This window comes from Melozone crissalis, unplaced genomic scaffold (genome assembly GCF_028551555.1).
Source record: "Melozone crissalis strain CALT ecotype California unplaced genomic scaffold, PUWL_Pcris_2 ptg000018l_1, whole genome shotgun sequence".
NCBI classification, from domain to species: Eukaryota; Metazoa; Chordata; class Aves; order Passeriformes; family Passerellidae; genus Melozone; species Melozone crissalis.
This window is the reverse complement of record NW_026535796.1, coordinates 30,054,098-30,074,145: the sequence shown is the minus strand read 5'-3', so window position 1 is coordinate 30,074,145 and position 20,048 is coordinate 30,054,098. Positions and strand designations below refer to the sequence as shown.

Here is a 20,048-nt window from a genome sequence, read left to right as displayed (position 1 = left end):
CTCTAGAAATAAAGACTGGGGGAAGGAGCTGTTTCCATCTTAATGGGAACTTTATTCACTGAGTTACTAATGTTTGGAAAACTGTGGTGGATCAAAAATGTCAGCAGCACATGCTAATTTTTTGCATGATGTAGAAACTTACATTCTTTCTTCTGGAGATAACTGTTTCAGTGTCAGCGGACATTAAGAACATTCTGGACATTCAAAGTCCTGACTGATGAACTTTTTCTTGTGGTTGCTGAAAGATCATGCAGAGAGAACAAAATGGATGGCATTTGCCCACTTTTTAGATAAAAAGTGTCATTCAGATACTATGCACCTAGGCAGAGCTGAAGTTTCTGTTTAACAGAGAAACATAATTCTTAGCAAAGATTTCTTCTAGAGGAATGTAATAGGATGAAATAGGGCTAGGGAGGAGGTATGGGAGGGCACAACAAAAAATGGGAGGAACACTGTATTCTGTACTAAGCTGGTAGGGGGAAGAACAGAACAGTTGACAAAAGCCCTTTTCTGCTCTCTCCTAGGAACACTGCCAGATTCCAGACTAGTTCTTCTTCTGAGGAGCAGAAAGAGACCAGTGTTGAATAGAGCAGTTTTGAGAAGGAAATATCAAACATAGACAATAGTGACCTGTAGAGAAGCTGTTCTATATTAATGGATTATCCTTTGAGAGGAGATAGAGTTGCAGGTGGAACATGAAGAAAAATTAGTGAGCTTATATATATTTAACATTCAGTTCTATTGCTTATAATTCAGTTTTTAAAAATTCTTCAAATATAAGGCATTCCTGCTAGTACACAGAGAAAAATTGTCAGAAATTATTAAATTACATCATTTCTAGCATGTATGCTTTATGGGTAGTATATGTATACTACGTTTTTAGTGATTTTTTAGTAGTATAATTTTAAAAAGGTACTGTGTTATTTTAGAATCAAATGTATTAACTCTAGCAGGAATCGATACAGATACATTTCTTCTGTTACAACTATCTGGTAGCATTATGGAACTGTGGAAACTAATACTTCAGATTGGGAAAAACACATCAGATGAAGTTTTGGAAGTGTAAAAATCTCAAACATTCATGAAGCAAACTTTCATATGCAGCCTTTCATACCATTTTAAGTGTGAAAAGAATTTATATAAAGATATGTTCTATCTTAAGCTTTTTAATGATACTTTTGATAATGACACTTCTACTTGGAATACTGACTTATGAGCAGTTTATTTTGGAGACTGGACATAATGCAAGATGTAAGGTGTTTTTTAGCATTTGTGAAACATAATTGAAGCAAACAACATGCAGAATACTTACAGCATTTGTAGACATACTGAGGTAATTGTGCATGGGCACAAGAGTGTTCCTCAATCTAAGTTGTAGGTATCTCTTGGTGACAAGTGGAGTCACCTTGCATTTAGCACATAGAGAGCATGTGCAATTATTCTGGAGCAGCTAAAATAGGATTAATTCTAACTATACTATTTTAATTTTTTTGTCAGTCATACCATTTGTTGATTTGGTAAATATTCAGAGAGAACGATAGACTTCATTCTGCCACAAGGATAAAAAAGATAATTACCACTCTCAACCCTTCTTCTGAGCTGTAATTCATAGATGTCATGAATACATTGTGACATAAACAGAATTTCAGCAAACTTGTATCCTTCCAATGCACGTTCCTGTGGAAATTAGCAGTTGTCATTTTACTGCTGATAAAGGAGAGCGTACAGAGCAGCAAAGGAACATACAAAGTACTCCAGAGAACTCCTGAGGCCATCCTAGACTAGTACTGAAGTCAGGAATTGCAATTTCATGAGCCTGAGTTTATTGCCATAGTGTAAGAGGAAGATGGAAATCTGGGAGCAAGAGAATAGGATTAAGTATTACGCCAAATAGTATTGAAAAAAAAAATTGGTATTTACCAAAATGTGATTCTCTGTTTTTCTCTTTTACTTTGAAGGTAATCATGACAGTAGCAGAGGATTTGCTGTGTTCTGCTTCTCAGAACAGTCGCATTTCACTGCAGCGAATGCAGGCTGGATGGCTCCTGATAGCTGCCCTCATGACATTAGGTAGTAACTTTCTACAGTTCTTCTTAATCTACATTATGGTGTTCGGTTTTCTGTCTCTGATTTTTTGTTTGAGGTTTTGTCTAATTTACTGCTGCAAAATAATTTTAAAAACCCCAAATGTTGAAATATTTAGAAAAACTTTCTGAGATAAAAATGTTATCTCTTTCAAATTTACTATTAGTTCATTGGGAGCTGTGTTTGAATAATAGTGTTTGGAGTGGGACTGCTATTAATTAAATGTAGATAATAAATTTCGAAGTGAATCTAACCAAGTGATCATGAAGAACTTTAAAATATTTGTCACAGCAAAAAATGAGCTAATAATTTGCATTTCCTGCTTGTCAGGCATTTGAAATCTTACAGAACTTTTTAAGATGTATTACTGGTCAGGTTATTGACTGTGGTCAGTAAGTTATTAATGAAGAACGTATTTTATTTTGGTCATATTTTTAATGTTTTCAGTATTATGTATAATATATTACTTCTGCCCAACAGCTCCCTTTTTTATATTGTTATACTTGATTAACCTAAAACAAATGTTTGCTTTTCTGAACATTACTATTTATCTTTGCATCTCTTTCATGCTGGTGATCCACAGGGTCTGTACTTTGTAACAAACAGGCATTGTAGCTGGTTTGGTAACATACTAGTAAATGTGCCAATGAGTATGTAGTGATGTATGAAAATTAAGTACCAAAACAATAAATATTTGAGAAATTACGTATGAGAAGGCTGGGAAAGTAGCATATGGTTTTGTTCACTCCTGCAGAGATTTTGTGAACACAATAAAAAAGAGAAGGAAAGAAAATTTAGTTCTATTAATCCTTGCATTGGCCTGACAACTACCAATCCTTACAGGTCCTGCAGTTGTCCAACATCATCTGCCACGAATCCTGTTACTGTGGAAGTGCATCTTTCCATCATCTCCTAAGGACCTGGAAACAGAGAAGACACGAGGAGATGCATTTACCTGGCAAGTAACACTGGAAGGTCGTGCTGGTGCCCTCTGTGGTAAGCAGAATTTACTGTCTTTCTCTGCATATTTGTTATATGTTAATTTTAGTTGATTCTATTAGTTAAATTAATTTTCTTTTTGAAAGAACAAGAACACTCCATGTTGATTTTTTTTCACTAGATGGTAAAGTCTATATTCCTTCCATACATAACATACATGCTATATAACATATATACTTATATATCAATAAATATATGCTTATATATCATATATGTTTCATTTTGTGGTGGAAAGCAAACAAACAAACAAAGAACAAACAAAAAAAAACAAAACAAAACCCAAGAGAGTTTTTCCTCTCCTTCTTCTAATCAGTTGATTTTCAAGCAATAAATGATAATCAGGAAGGTTGCTTCTCTTGTTTAGCAAACAAATCACGACAATGACTGAAGATCCAAAGCAGGCTGTGTTCTCTTGATTATATAGTCTATTATGTTTGGAAAATAGTGGTTTTGTTTTCTACCAGGTAACTTACTATAAGCAAAACAGAATTGGTGAGTCATTCAAACATGTTTGTGAAAATGGGTAATGACTTGGGTAAATATTACAATTAGGTAGTTGCAATTCTCAGCCAGGAGACAGCACTTGGAATGTGGCTGCTTTCTGGTAGGTTGCAGTTTTTTATCATGAAATACTGTGAATTTGGGGTTCCAAGAAATTGCCCCAGTGATCTTCAAATACTTAACATGTTTCAGTCTTGTATTCTAGAGTACTAAAGGGTGCTTTGCTTTCCAGAAATGTGAGTCTTGGTATAGTAAGCACCCTGCTCTGTCACTATTAAGATACATCAGAAGATGTGGAATTCAATAGCAATTTCATTTTAGAAGTACCTAAATAATTAATCTTTCAACATTTTTTTCTTTAGATGATAGAGAATTATTATGCTAGATTCTTTAGGTGCTTTTGGAAGTTAAACTCAAGTTTAGTTTTCTGTAAATTATATATGTGCTAATTGGTTCTTAGAGTACAGTAATTGAACTAAATTTTAATGGAAAACTAGTAAAGTAAGCAGTAGGTCACTTATCATCTTCCTATTTTCTTTTCATTATTATTATGGAATTACCGTGAAGTTGAGTTACATACCATCACTTAGTTCATAACAGAATGCAAAACGTAATTGCATTTATGTATGCAATTGAAAGTCAGGATATGAATGTCCAAGCTGAGACACTTTCATTTCTACTTTTATTCATTATTAGTGATGTAGTAATGTAATTACTTTGCTAACGTGATTTTTTTCCCTTCAACTTACCTCACACTAAGTAAATTGAAATCCAATTCCTTTTGTAGCTATTAAAAGCTTTGTTTCCCACTGTGCTGGTCTTCTTACGGATGAAGTTGTTCAGAGACTTCTTCCTCCTCTCCCAAGTGCTGTTGATTTATTGGCACAGTAAGTGTGTTTAAAAAACTGTTACTTGACAAGGTTGTATTTGGTTAGTGCACTTTCTAAAGAAATTTCTTTTCAAGGGACAAAAATCAGTGTTTCTGTGTTTGCAGATTCCAGTGTTGTGAAAAATCTAAGGAAGACTTCATTGCAAGAGTTTTTTAAGTTTGTTTTTATATACTGCTTTTTTAATAAAACATACACATTTGCATTTACATACCATTATTTTTTATTAAATAAGAAACTAAGTTCAAGAATATGCTTTGAAAAACATGGATATTTTTTGTATTTAATTTCAGATCTAAGCTGGAAAGGGTTTTATTAAACTTTTGCTTTTTGAATATAGAACAATTTAATGCATTTGTGTTCCAAACTCTAACTTAGAGAAATATATCCACAAAAGTTTTTTGTCATAAATATAAATAAATAGAAAGCTTGTTTATTTCTCTAGTATAAAATGAAAATAATGCTTGGAAATGGACAGCAGACATTCTGCCAGACGATGTGAAATAAATTGGTTTCCTTTTACTGTTATTTGTGCAAATCAAAATGTACTTCTAATATGTATAGATTTTAAAAGCATTCAGTTGAAACTGTAGTGTAGCATAAAACTTGGAGTTCTTCCTATCTATGACATGCTTTTTATATTTTCAGGCTTTCTTCAATATACAAATCATATGGAAATTCCTTAAAAACACCATCAACGGTTTACAGACAGAAACTGTATGAGCTACTAGCAGTATTGCCCCCAAAGGCCTACGAAGGTACGTGTTTCCGTGCAAGGAGAAATCCATTAAGAATACTGTGGGCTCATTTTAAAGTTTTTGTCCAACACATATTCAGCCAGCAAAAATCAGTTCTGCCTTTTCTAAAAACCAAACTTTATTCCCTCTATTTAAGTTTGATGAATTGTAGCAAAGTCACTGTGAGTTTTGAAAAGCTAGCGTTCATGATCTTTTTTCCCTTCTCATATCAAAACAGACCTCTGTTACAAATAGACAATTTTCCTCTATTTTTGGTTGATACTTGAAGTTAGACAATATTTCAATGATGCCCATTTTACTTTTCCATTAAATCCTAATTCCCAGAGATATAATTTTAGCTTAAACTAATTGGAGATATATACCATTGAAAGAATTCAAATTAATTGATTTAATGAAGTATGTTAGAAATTTTGAACTACTTTACATTATATTAGAGATATATTAATCTGATCCTGTGCAGATTGTGGATAAAGAGTTTGTATTTAAAGAACAATTGCAACAAAATATGGGGATGGACTTTTTATAGGAGAGCATAACAAAAAGAATCTAGGTCTCTGATCGATTAACTATGCACTAAAGGTGGGTGATTCTAACTTTCAGCTGAAATATTTAATATCTTTGTTGTCTTTAAATCATTTGTTGTACAGTAGTTTATGAACTGCAGTAAGGAGCCATAGTGTCTTTGTTAGCTGTAAAGAGAAGCAGAGGGTATTCTTCAGGACAGAGACAATATAGTGCAACCATGCTCTAAATTAGCTGTGTCCTCTGTATTTTGGAAGGAATCCTTACTCAAATAATCTGCTTCATCTAGTGGTAACTCCTAAGGGAATTGGGACAAGTCCCTGACCTGTGCCTTAAAGCTGTCGTCACAATAGAAGAAATATATAATGAAGCATAGTGTATAATACTAATTTGTGAATAAAATTACATCTCCCCCCCTGAGAGCAAATTTTTCCTTTTGCTCTTGTAGTACAGGAGTGACATGTTACAGAATACAAATATTTGGATGTGGCTAGGTTTGGCAGTTTCTTGGTGTGTTTGGAATTTTTGTGTATGTTCTAACTTCATAGAAAATACACAGTGTTTACAGTGTCACCTGCAAAATGTGCCTCTTGTGAGAGAGCAGCCTAGCTGAGGATGCTGCAAAAAAATAAAGAAATAGCTTGAAAAGTTTGTTATAAATAAGTGGGCACCGTGCTGAAATCTTTGAAAATAGCCTTAGAATCAAAACAGTAATTTGACAGGTGTAGTCTCAGAGGTACCCACGCATGTGTAATACAGCAGTATGAGAGTAGGGAAGGAATGGAAATGCATACATTGCCAGAACTTATTTTTATATATCTTAACATACAAGTATGCATCATTCCAAAATGCAATGAAAAGTTTCAAAAGTAAAATTTGAAACAAATACCATTCTTTCAATTTTATTCCAGTATGATAGCTTCATGCAGAAACTGTATGTGTTCGCAAATACTGGGAATTTTAAAAATAAATTGTGTGGAGAAACAGTGTCACTATGGAACTCATGATGTTTTTTTCAATGTCTACATTTAGTCATAAATAGAAACAATATTAGGAGTACTCTGGTGTTTCACAGCAGGGCTCATTTCACATGCCTCAGAGTGACACACTGATTGAGAAGCTTTCACAAGTTCATGGTTTTATTTCTTTCCTATTTGTTTTCTTCATTCCAGGTAGTTAGCCAGATGATAGAAATTTGTAAGTTGTTTCTTTTTGAGAAAATTGATGATGGAAACATTTACCAGGAGTTTTAATTTTAGTATTTGTAAATAATGTGCAAAACTTGTTTTCTTTAGTGCAAGAGGAACAAAACAAATTGGCCAGGAAAATAAACAGTTGAAAACAGACTATTCATATACCCGAGCTTCTTTGTCAATGCATGCCTTTAGATTTCTGAGGCCTGAGATACTATGATTTGTTTAGGCTCTGCTTGGTCCTTTCCTGCTCATTTTCTGCCTCTTTGATGTTTCTTTTACTGCTGTCATCATTAAAAATCATATCTGCTCAAACAAGAGAATGTTACAAAGTTTTACCATGAGTGTGCATGAATCATAATTTATTTTCTGCATTATTTCTGCAGTGACAGATATGAGAAGAACATATTAGATAAACTTGAACATCAGTGGAATACATTTAACATGTTTTAGTTGCTGTCTTCCATTGTGTATGAATGGATAAGACTTGTAATTTATCTGATCCAAAGTATGAGCTTGTTAAGCTGAGGAGAGATGGTTCTAAAATGACAAATCATATTTGTGATAATTTTCATGTGTCATTAGTTTTGGATTATAATGTGCTCATGTTTTCAAGGCTAAACATTTATTTCTTGTGAGTTAATACAAAAATTTTTCTACTGTCCAAATTGAAAATTTCACAAAAATAATTTCAGTGGCTTGAATTCCATTAGGTTTCTTGATGTTTTCTGTTGTCTGAAATTAATATGTTTTGTCAGACAACTCATTAGGGTTCTTTTCATACTTCAGCTTTTTGTGCTTTTTATGTTCCATGGTTTAAACCAATGAAATTGAATACAGGCATTCCCTTCTCTTTCTTAATAGGATGAGATGAATTGCTAGAATGCTGAAACAGCATTCTCGTTTAAAATTTTGAACTGCTTTACATTGGGGTAATATTGTTTAAAATGTTGAGGATTGCCAACTGTCTGGGACTAAAATAAACCTTTATTTGGTTTAAAAATGCTGGATATCTCCATGAAATTTTATTTTAAAAACTGGTATTATTCATAAGGGGATTTTTAAAAAAAAAAATTTGTCATGATGATGAGTAATAACAAAAGAACAGTCTCTAGTTGTTAACTATAGCAGTTTTTTAAAGGCTAATTTCTATTCCTTACACACATTGCACTACATTTGATAGTGCAAACATTTTGCATTTAGATTTGAGTAATGTTTTTTGGAAGAATTACGTACTTGCTTAATTATCCAGGGAGGCAGGCAGAGCACCAGATGCCTGCAGGGGAGACAGGCTGATAGGGCCAGGAGCTTGACAGGTAAGAGAGAGAAAGTCAGCTTCTCAGAATAGATTCTGTTTCCAGGAAGGGGTAAGTAGCTGGTTGCAGCTATCTGAGTATCCTAATACCTCTGCTTGTGCTCATGAGGTGCTGAAAAGTGGGTTGTCCCACTTTTTGAAACTTCCACGTTTATAAGCAACTTCAGTGCAAACATGTAATTGTGGGATCAGCTAATATCCAAATTGAATGCAAGGAATTGGATATGTGCCCATCTCTCCCCCCTCCCCACATCTTAGTGGTGATAATTCCCAATTAATGGGGACTTGACTTTTCAATCTTAATGCTCTGGAGGCAAATTCTTAAGTAATATTTATACAAAGACTGAGTACACTCTTCAAGATCAGTTCTGCAGTGTTTTTCAACACAGTTAGAAACCAGTTGTTTCTCATCACATGTGATTCAGCATTGGAAATGTTCTCTCTCTACAAAGACTATTTTAATGACCCAAATAGTCTGACTCAAAATGCCCAGTGTTTTTGTTTTTGTATTATGTACAACCTTGTCAGAAATATTATGTGCAACAATATATGGAATTCCCTTTTAACTACAGGCACATTTATCATAACCTATCACTCCTACAATAAACTTAGAGTAAACTCCTGCTTTGGTTTTTGCATGCAAACTCCTAAAATGGCGGACTGCATTCATCAGCTTTTGTTTATTTATCAAACCTATGGACGTTTTAAATTACTTCTGCTTGCCAAGTTCAAGTATTCCTTTGTGATGACATAATACATTCCACAGCATTAATTTTCAGGAAATAGAAGAAAACATGGCTGTATTCATAACTGCCATTTCCCCTCTACTTTATTTGTAAATGTAACTAATTTACTGACTTAGCAATTGTATGGCATTATGCCTTCTGTAAAGAAAAGGTCTCTGTTTTTCTGCTTCTAGATTGCTGTGGGAGCTTAGCTTGCTTTTGTCAGCTACTGCTCTGTGGCTTCCCCTCTAGCAGAGTCTTTTATAATTAACTATTTGAAAAGTAAAGACAAATGTTACATGGATGTTACTTTTTCAGTATAAATGCATTGCTCCCAAAGTTGCTTGTGGCAAGTAACTAACCAATGGTTTTGATTATTTTTTCATTGATTTAAAGGAGACTTCAGTGCTATTCTAAAAGAGTTAGTGACTGACTTGACTGTCACAGATAGCCAGATTGATGCCTCTGCATTCTTGCTTCCATCCCTTTGTCATGAGAATGATCTCCTTTTACTGGGTCCCTTACTGCAGGAGACTGACCACCGATTTATTGAAGAACAGGTACTTTTTGTTCTATTATAAAGGTATTATTGTATTTTTGTACAATTGTAGTTATTTAGGTCAGTGGCCAAAATATGACTATCACTCTTTTCCTTCTTACAGCTCCTTTTAGGTAACAGCATAGCTGGTGGCAGCCTGGAGTATGACCCTTACTCAATTTATGAAAAATTTGCAAAAGGGGATTCAGTACCTAAACCACTACCTCCTGCATTGTCTGTTATCAGTGCAGCAAGTCGACTTTTTGGAGTTATGTTTTCCCACATAACAGAATCTCACAGGTAAAGTAGTAACTGCTGGGTAATTTAGGAGATGTTGTAAGATGGTCACAGTGTTTGACTCTGAATGCAGAAAAAAACAGTTCTGAAAAAATAATGAATTGCATAAGTGGAGTCTGTAAACCATCTGAATAGCATTAGACCACCAAATTATTGGACTTTTCTCTTTAAAGTTACTGACAACAAGAAGGCACATCCAGCAAGAGGTTATTGTCATAGCAAATCTGTGGACCCAGAAAAATAATGGGTTTTTTTGATAGCCAGATAAAAATGGAAGCTATTTTGAGAGATGTTACACATTTTTTGTTGTGCTTAATACATAATACGTTCTTTATAAAAAGTGGATGGGGAGAAATGAGTGCGTGTGTCAACACAGTTCTGTCAAGGTACAAGAATGCTTGTAAGAGATCAAATACTTCTCTTGGGTTTTTGTCTATGTATTTTCTCACTGCATATATGGCATTTTGGTTTTTTTCACATGTATAAGCACACTGATTACTAAAGCATAAAATTCCTGAAGATTTTTGCATGTAGTTGCTTTTTTTGTGTGCTTCTGTGTGGTAATATTTTTGAATGCAGCTTTAGAGCAGATGAATTATTTTAAAATTAAATAGCTTTATATTTTCAAGGCCTGCTATAGTTAGATCTCGATCGTTAGCTCATGATCATTATAGCTGGTGATGGTTTATAGTTTCCTGTGTGGGATGAATGTTTCATCTTGATGAGTTCTGAGTCTTGATGTCTTTTCTATTTTGAATGTTTGGGGTTTAGTGGCAGTTCCAGGCAGGTGTTTGTATATGACAATACCTGCCAATAAAATTGACAAATTATTTATTTGTTCTTCTGACCTGTCTTTACTTCTTTATTCTCTCTTCATTGACTGCTTTTATTGTGGATTTTTTTTGTCATTGTTTTTTTGCCCTGTCTGTCATCAGCTTTCTGGTTGGTTTTCTTCAATTGTTTCTCAAGACACAAATTAATTGCTGCAGATAAATACATTTTCATTTCTTTTTCCTTTGCCTCCTCCTTTCTCAGTTGTAAGTCAAAATGCATTATTCCCATATGTAGTTCCTTTTAATAATGTCTCTTCAATGTTACTTAGATATGTGATTATCTGTGAATACGTTTAAGGAGACAAATGTAAAAAGTTCCTGTTCATATATGGAAGTTCACGTTCTAATATGGAATACACTTTTTTTTTTGTATTAGACAGGGATGCCAGTTGAATGAAAATGCTCAAGAGTTGATTTATTCCACTATAGATTTTTTTTATGGATTTTAAAATAAAAAAGTCTGATTCATTTCCTTAATTTTCAATTATGTGGCTTCTTTTCTGTTTTTGTTTAAGGCTCCAAGTGTTAGAACAATTGTTGAATTCCATAAAGCAAACAAAAGGATCTCGACAACAAATAGTGCAACTACATGTTGTGTCTGCCTTTTCTACTTCCTTAAAGGTAAATCTGCTCTCTCTCTCTCTCTCCTTTGTTTCTCTTTCTCTCTTTGTTACTAAACCACAGCATCTCTTGGTTCAAATAGATCAATTGCTGAGGTTTAAACCCAGCCAGGCACTCACTCACTCACTCCCCCCACAGTGGGATAGGGGGGAAAGAATTGCGAGAGTAAAAGTGAGATAAAGACAGTTTAATAGGGAAAGTAAAAGCCATGCACACAAGCGAATCTAAACAAGGAATTCACTTCCAGCTTCCCATCACATTCAGCTGTTTCCAGGAATGCAAGGCTCTATCATGCCTAGCAGTCACTTGGGAAGTCAAAAAACCATCACTCCAAGCATTCCCTTGCCTCCTCCCAGCTTTATATGCTGAGCATGTTTCCATGTTAAAGGAAGAGCTGCTGCCAGAGCATTGTCACACTGTTGGAGGAGTCACACACAGACCACCTGAGACTTGAACTGCTGGGACAGGAGCCCCTTTGCAGTAGGCAGCCCTGAGAGCAGACAGCTGTGCCCTTTGTCTCTTCATTGTCACATACACTCACACTGATGTTCTTCCTCCTTCCTCCAGCTTGACTCTGGATTTCCTGTAGCAGAGTGTCAGGCATCAAATCTATAAAACTAAGTTATTTAATAGAGTTATACAGCAGCAGGTCAGCTCAAGCTGGGTGCCTCTGGAGAGGTACTCACCACAATAAAATCCCTAGGCAATTATACCCTTATGATTTATGCATCTACCCTTCATATGCTCTCTACATGCCTTGCATGTGTCTCTGGGCCCAGTGGTGATTTTTGATAAGGAGTCTTCTAATATGTTATTGGGTTCTTTCCCTCTGTCTGTGCAGGTAGGTAGTTCTTGAGGTATTGCAGCTTCTGCTGTCCTGATCTTCTGATTGCCATTTCTGATGCATCTGCTCTGTGGCAGAGCGCGGAAAACCAAAAAAGCCCTAGATTTAGGATAAACGTTACCTAGCAACAATCAAAACATCAATGTGTTATCAATGCTCTTGTGCTAAAGACAAAACACAGCATTGTACTAACTGCTAGGAAGATTACTCAGAAAACTAACTCCATTCCAGACAAAAACATCTCCTAGACCTAAGTTCAGAGCTATCAGCCTAAGGCTTTATCTAAACCAGCTACTCATGCTGATCAAACAGTATCCTAAATCACTGAGTATTTTACCTCCATGTAACTCATTCTACTTAAAGCTTATTTATGCTAAACAACTATCTCTTGACTGCCATAAGGTATGGAATCTCCCTCTGGTCGATTGTGGCCAGCTATCCCAGGTGTGTTTCCTTCCAATTCCTTGTGCACCCCCACTCTGCTCACTGGTGGAGTGGTACAAGAAGCAGAAAAGGCCTTGGCTCTGTGTAAGCACTGCTCAGTAATAACAAAACATCTCAGTATTGTCAACCCTGTGTTCAGCAAAAATCCAAAGCATAGCACCATGCTTGCTACTGTGAAGAAAATTACCTCTACCCCAGTCTGAACCAGCACAGTACACAGAAGTTTGTTTTGATTAACAATCAAGGTGATCAGTCCTATTTTCTATAGTAATGCATTGTTTTGTGATGTCATAGCTTTCTAGAGTGCAAACGAATCACTGTTTAATTTTTCCCCTTTTTTATTATTAGTTCAAGGGAAGCCTGTTCTAGTACATTCTAATGTACTAGCATCCATACTAGTGACATTCAAATAAGAGAGATATCGAAAAATTCTGTTTTATATAATTTCTGTCTTTTTCACTGTCTTTTGTATTTCTTACTGGGTAAATAAAAACATAACAATTTTTTTAATAAAGTGATCTCATAATTATCTGGTATTTGTTCGTTTTCCCTAATGCTTTATCTGTACTTTCCTCTGTTCAATGTGCTGTTTTCATTCTTGTCTTCTTAGGCAAATGTTTGGGACTGAGTTATTTGGGGTTTTTTGTATGTGTTTTCTTCTTGATAGTATTTCCTAAATTTTATGCTAATATGTTGGTTTATCTGGTTGTACTAAAATTTATCCAATATTTCCTAAAATCATAATGTTGATACTATAGTGTTGTGCTGTGATGTACATTTATGTAGTGTTAGATGTCTAACTCTCATAACACCAAATAGAAAGAGATTAATTCCTCACACAGAGGGGAAGAAAATCAAAATCCTTCTGCAGGTCTTGTATTTTTTGCATGACTGACACAAAAGCACAGTCTGATTACTGTCTAGCTGTTTAATATATTTAATGTCTATTTTTAGCACTTGGCTAACTGCAAGGGAAGTTTAGGTTCAGAAGAAGTTAGAAGATCTGCCCTGATGTTGGTAATGGGTGCCTTGGAAAGCATTAATCCACTTCTAAGATGTGCTGCTGCAGAGTGTTTGGCCAGGTTGGCACAGGTGGTTTCTGACAGTGCCTTCACTGCTGGATTAGCGCAAGTCAGTTTTGACAAGTAAGTTCGCAATAAGCATGAAAAGATACTGCTTGTGTTTATAAAAATGTTTGAAAAATCTATCTGACACCTATTATGATAATTCTCAAAAGCTGGTTTCCTTCATGAATTTGATGTCACTTCAGAAATTAACAGGAAAAAGCATGTATTTCCTAGTGTGAGACTAACTAAGGAAGCATATAGACTTTCAAATGAATTGAATTGGCTGTTGTTCTAGCAACACCATTTAAGTCTATCTAAAATATTTTTGGTGCTTTCTTCAGATAAGAGACCATGTATGAACTTAGAATTTTGGGAATATAATAGTGTCCAATACATTTTTTGCTGATTATATACCAGAAATTTAATTCTTAGATATGCTTATTACATGCTAAGAGTCTTGGTAATTAAACTAACACCTTTCTTTCAATTAATAGGCTAAAATCTGCTAGGGATGTGGTATCAAGAACAGGTCATTCTTTGGCTCTGGGATGTCTGTATAGGTACCTGGGAGGAATAAGTTCTACTCAGCACCTGAATGCATGCGTTGGAATCCTTTATACTTTGTCTCAGGACAGTACTTCTCCTGATGTACAGGTACTTGCCACTTACATAAAAATGTTATGTTACAAATTAATTGAATTATATTCTGGAGTTTAAGGTTGTTTTTCTTGTAAGAATAAGACACTTCACCATCTCACAGGCATACCTCACAGGTAGCAGCTGGAGCAGCAAAGGCAATGTAGAAGACTGCCCCTGCTCAAAATCCACCTTCAACAACTTCCAAAGCAAGAACTATGATGAGATGGGGGAGATCCTTATTCAGTGGTCTATGAGACTAATAAGGCTCGCTTCAAAAACAATATCTGATGTTTTAGGGATTGTTTCTTTTCACATTCACCTATATCTTGACTTGGACTACATAGTACCCGGGATTTTCTGTTTATGAGAGGACTTTTGTTTGTGTCAGTTTTTGTCTCTTTCATGGTGTTAACTTCACAGCACATTTTGTTGAAGTGTCATATAGTAAATAAAAGGGATTTGTAGCCTGAATATTTTAGAACTTGGTGGATATACATCATTGAATAAGACAAGAAATTTTAAAGACTAATTAATGTTGTTTCTCTGTGGCTAAAACTGTTATCTATCAGAATAGCTTTAAGAGATATTGAGTGTATTTAAGGTATTTGTCTAAATATCAGATAAAAAATTTTTAAAGCTTTCCCACAGTATCTTTGCACAAAGAGGAACTGTTTGTTGACGTGTAACAGATGTGGCTATTGGTGCAAAGTAACTGTAACTACAATAGGTTATTTCAGAAAGTCTAGTATTTTTTCACAATTTTGTTCTTGCACAAGGAACTGTAAGAAATTTTTAAAATAATAGAATATAATGAAGGAATAATAGTCACTGTTAAACTAATTTACTATTACATTCAATTTTTTGTTTATTAGCAATGAAAAATTTAAAATGGTTGTTTCATTGCACAACGTACAGTTCCTTGTAAAATATTCAAAATGGCTTACTCAACATCAGATTGATAAAATTTCTTTGTATAACCTCTCTATTTGTTCCTTTGGAACCTAAAAGTGCAACTTCTATTGCATTTCATCACTGAATTTCACTTTTAACTAGCACATTTTTAAAAGGTGTTATGTATATCACACAGAGATTTCATTACTGCTTCTCTTATTTTGCAGGCATGGGCACTGCACTCTCTGTCACTGATAGTAGATCTGGCTGGGCCCCTGTATCATGTGCATGTGGAACCTACCTTATCTCTTGTTCTCATGTTGTTGCTGAGTGTGCCCCCGGCGTACACTGAAGTCCATCAAAGCCTTGGGCGCTGTTTGAATGCTCTCATTACCACTCTGGGCCCTGAGCTGCAAGGTATGCAGCACACAAATGTGTCAGCTTCCTTTGCTCTAGCAGCCAAACTGCTAAACATTGAATGTGTGTGGTTGCAAATCTAACAAATAAGCAGATCTAAGTTCTTTGCATAGTTGTAAGATAGTATTTCATAGGCCATGACTTTATGTAATCAAGATGACATGGCTCTAGTTTTCCAAAAATAGTCTCTTGACATAATTTCCTTTGTTTGAACTAGTTCTCCAAGCCTTGCCTTGGGCTGAAATTTCTGACATGTATTTTACATTTTATGTTTCTTACATTCTTACATCTTTTAATTCTAGCATGAGAACAGGTGTTTGTATTTCAAGAGTTAGGAGCCCTTCTATGTCTTAGTTATGATGGAGACATTTAAAATTTGCATCTAAATAACCAGAGAACAATGTGATCCCTACTCATGGATATCAAAGTATAGCACAGATACAAGGATCATCGTTTAGGAGGATGAACGTTATGGCTGGCTTGGGAAAAAGACAGGTTATCATGTTTATTATAAAGAAATATACATTTTAAAAACAAGCAAAACATAACCTTTATTCTCAATATAGGCAGCAGTACAGCAGTGTCAGCCTTAAGAACTTCTTGCCTTTTGGGCTGTGCAGTGATGCAAGATAATCCTGACTGCCTTGTTCAAGCTCAAGCCATCTCTTGCCTTCAGCAGCTTCACATGTTTGCTCCTCGACATGTCAACTTGTCTAACCTTGTAAGCTGCCTCTGTGTGAGTATATATTTACTAGTTTATATCCATGTATTTTAAAATTTGTTCATATTTTTCACAAACACTTAAAAAATGCAGCTGTTTCTTTAAGCAGAGAAACTGATCATTGTGTAGACGTGTGTAGGCATGAGGTGTTTCATATTCTCCTACAGGCAAGTATTCTATATATCTTCATTTTTTTCCCCTCAGTTTCTCTTTCCCTTTACAAGATGAGCACATTCTATAGAAATCTTGGCCTTCTGAACTGCTTGCAAATACATTCTGCTGTTCTTATTAAGGCCAATTGTCTGGCAGGATATACTATTCATTAAAACTTTTTGCTGGATTTGTACCAGCTGGTTTATGTTGGCCAGTTTTTTCCCTCTACTGCTTTTTGTGCCTTGCTTGAAGGATTGACTTTAAAAATTGTGTGTACTAACTATTGTGAGTTGTCTTGTTTAGTTTTGTTTTTTTCATGATGCTGAAAAATTGTAGATTTCTGTGTTTTGTAATTTCTGTAACATTAATGGTTCAGTGTACTATCTTTGCAGTCAGTATAAAAATTTATAACACACAAGTTATAGTCAAATCAGGTCTTTGGAAGAAATAAACAAAACTTTTTCAGCCCTATTTGACAAGAGGCAGGGGAGTTTATTTGTTGGGTGGGGTTTGGGTTTTTTTGGTTTATTTTCACTCAGTATCTCTCTGCCTTTAATAGTTGCTCTTCTGAAGTACTTAGTTCTGTTAAAAAAAAATTCTGGTAGCTATTAGCCTTGGTGGATTTGAGGGGCTAGCTGGGGGACAGGGAGGGTTGGTTGGAGGTTTTTGAGGGGTTTGTTTTGTTTTGTTTTTTTTAAATAGGATTTTGTCTCACTGTCAGAAACAAAAGTCCACAGACAATAAAGTGCGGCTGGATTTTGTTTTAATTTCGTCTATTTCAACACATTTCTTATTCACATCTCCCATTGGGTAGCACTTGTGTATCAATGCTAAACACATAGATTTGGATCTTTATGTTTAGTCTAAACATATAGGTTTAGATTTCTTACATTTTCTTTATTTAGTTTGACTAGAAACATGATTGTGGGAGCTAGGAAAAGCTGAGGAAAGTTTTTCTGCCCCACGCTGTGATACACATGAATATGCTAGTTGCAGAAGAGCTGGAACTAATCTGAAGTGTTGTTTTAACATACACTAACAATTATTTTCTGTTTGTTGGGTAAAACATCGTTTTTCTTACATTGATAAAATCACAACAAACCAGGTCAGACAGTCTCTTGCTTGGAGGGTGTGATAGCTTTTGGGAGCATTTTTAAGCCTATGTGCAGTCTGCTTCAATCTCTCTGTTAATATCAAATACCTACTAATATAGAGGATATCATGATAAAGTTACCTTGTCTACATAATATTACTGATTTTTATTGTTCTTACAAGTTGTCTCAAGGTCTCACTTCATACAGTGGTTTAAGAATTTCATAATACTAAATTAGTCAATTAAGAAGCAGGGGTCATGGCTCGAGTTTGTGCGTTCATGCATCTGAGTGTGTTCCCCTCTATCCCAGAAGTGACTGTAGGCGTCCTGGAGAGGAGTCCACCAAAGCAGCAGCCTCACATGGGTGATCTTCTCTTCATGAACTTGTACAACTAAGGCCAATGCTGCTGGCATTGACAATTCAGTAATGTCAGCGTGTCTCTGAAGAATGTCATAAACAAGGCTTTTTGAGTGTGTGCTTTGCAGGTCTGTGAAAAGATAATTGCACAAGACGAATTCTGCATTTGTAAAACTCAACATTTATTCATGTAGTTTCCACCCACTAAATCACCATCTCATTGGGGAAGCAGAATAAGTTATTGGATCTGAAATCTGCACCTCACTGTGCTGTTTACTTGCAAGGTGACCCTCAGCTAGTTATTCTTCATGAGTTAAATGTCTGCAATTTGGAGAACAAGGTGTGATGGTCCTCCTTTGTGTTGCATTTTGAAGTCTTAAGGGAAAGTAGCATGCAAAAGCTAGGCCCTAGACCATGTGGATATTCACCACTGCATTCTTTATTTAGGGAAGAAAAACAGGAGAGGCAGTCAGATGAGTGATATTTCCCCCTCCATCTGTAGAAACATGAATCTTCACTTATAAAATCTCGAAAACTAATGGGCAAATTTTCTTTTTTTACTTTTTTTTGTAGTATTTGAACCAACACCCCTCTCCATCCTCTTTGCCCAAGGATTCTGTTAAATGTCTGTGCTTTTGAACTTGCCTTTTTACAGTCCTCACTCTCCTGCCATCCCCCTCACTTCCTCTTCGCCTTGTCTTTTACCTCCCTCTGTTCCTTCATAACCCCCGTGTCCTCCCTCTTAATTTCTTTTTTACATCATTAAGCATGCTAAAACAATTTCTTGTGCAGGCAGCAGCAAGCTGCCTCCTCCACCTGTCAAGCCCCTACAGCATGAGATGGCTCAGGTCTCCAGTGTATTTAAACAGTTCAGGTTGTAGCTATGCTAGCACTAGTAAAACATGACTTAGGCAATGGACACACTGCTTCACTGGTTCATGTTTTGTGGGGGTTTTGTTTTGTTTATATTGTGTACATGTGCTTGTCATTATCTAGCTTCCCTTCTTCGGCTTCTGAGAGTGTTCCCTGTTTGTCACTTGGATCTTTCACGGGGCTTCTGACAATAATGCATACTTGTCCTGCTGTTTGAATTCTTTGCTCCAGCAGAAGAGAGATTTACAGAGGTATTCTGTACAGAATACAGAATACAGCAGAATATGCTTTTAATAATGTCTAAAATTAGCTCTGAAACTAACTTAGGTGAGCACAGACTTCTAAAGAGCTTATCTGTGTAAGCTTACGGTGTAGTATTCCTCAACACAGTGAATGCCAGTTTTCAGCTCTAAGATATTAACAATAAGATCAATATTGAAACACAATGACTATACAATGTTAATAACTATGCTGTGCTGTTGTCTTGGTATTGTTTAAGTATTAATTTTAGTGGCAGTTGGGTTGGAATTTATGTGTGTTCAGCATAAAAAATAAGAGAAATTAATGAAGCAAATTAGGCTTTTGGTATGTTTGAGATAAGATTCTGAATTTTATTATATGCTGAGCTTACATGTTACAGTCTCCATGTGTGGTTGATATCACTGTGATATCTATTTTTGGTTTTGTCATGACTGGTTGTCATTTGTTTTTTGTGCAGGAAATCTTGTTGGATAATTCTGTGTTGGTAGGTCCCTGTGCCTTGTTAATCCTAAACCTTTGCAGTTTGCAGTGGTGTTTTTATTTCATCTTTTATCTTTCTTTTTAACCATTTTAATGTAATTTCTTTTAGCATGTCAAGTGATATTTTATTGTCATCCTAACCAGAGCCTTCCTAACTTTCTGCAGATGACAGGAATACATTTCATTTATGTGCTTAGTATGGGATATTTTTGGTTTTAATGTGTTAAGTACAGAAATTGAACTGTTTTTACATTTAAATTTTAATGTGATGCTTGCAGTTTGTGTCTGTCATTTAGTCCTGTCTCCTGCTTAGAATGTGGGAGAATGAGAGAGATGAAAAATGTGCATCTTGCATTATTTCAGTAGCCTCAGTTGGGCCCTCTGTTTTTTCCCTGTTAAAATGAGCACGGAATTTATGCATGTCCAACTCGAAGTAGAATGTGTAGCTTGCTTGTGTAAACGTTGCGTTAAAAGTCTCACTTGTTTCTGAAGTTGCATTTTAAGTACCTTGGAGACATATCTATTGAGTCAGG

General features: G+C 35.4%; 1 protein-coding gene across 4 annotated transcripts in view; it reads left to right on the top strand.

The window, feature by feature from the left end:
* HEATR5A (HEAT repeat containing 5A) overlaps nucleotides 1-20,048 on the top strand; it is a 63,565-nt gene that overhangs the window by 22,960 nt on the left and 20,557 nt on the right. For 3 of the 4 annotated variants that reach the window (XM_054275751.1, XM_054275749.1, XM_054275753.1), the window contains 12 exons: nucleotides 1,959-2,070; nucleotides 2,929-3,081; nucleotides 4,373-4,472; nucleotides 5,121-5,230; nucleotides 9,382-9,545; nucleotides 9,648-9,823; nucleotides 11,169-11,274; nucleotides 13,517-13,707; nucleotides 14,124-14,283; nucleotides 15,387-15,576; nucleotides 16,143-16,312; nucleotides 19,493-19,519. In XM_054275751.1, the coding sequence (XP_054131726.1) occupies nucleotides 1,959-2,070; nucleotides 2,929-3,081; nucleotides 4,373-4,472; nucleotides 5,121-5,230; nucleotides 9,382-9,545; nucleotides 9,648-9,823; nucleotides 11,169-11,274; nucleotides 13,517-13,707; nucleotides 14,124-14,283; nucleotides 15,387-15,576; nucleotides 16,143-16,312; nucleotides 19,493-19,519 (1,659 nt within the window). The remainder of the gene's footprint in view (nucleotides 1-1,958; nucleotides 2,071-2,928; nucleotides 3,082-4,372; nucleotides 4,473-5,120; nucleotides 5,231-9,381; nucleotides 9,546-9,647; nucleotides 9,824-11,168; nucleotides 11,275-13,516; nucleotides 13,708-14,123; nucleotides 14,284-15,386; nucleotides 15,577-16,142; nucleotides 16,313-19,492; nucleotides 19,520-20,048) is intronic. The other variant, XM_054275752.1, reaches the window with a different exon arrangement.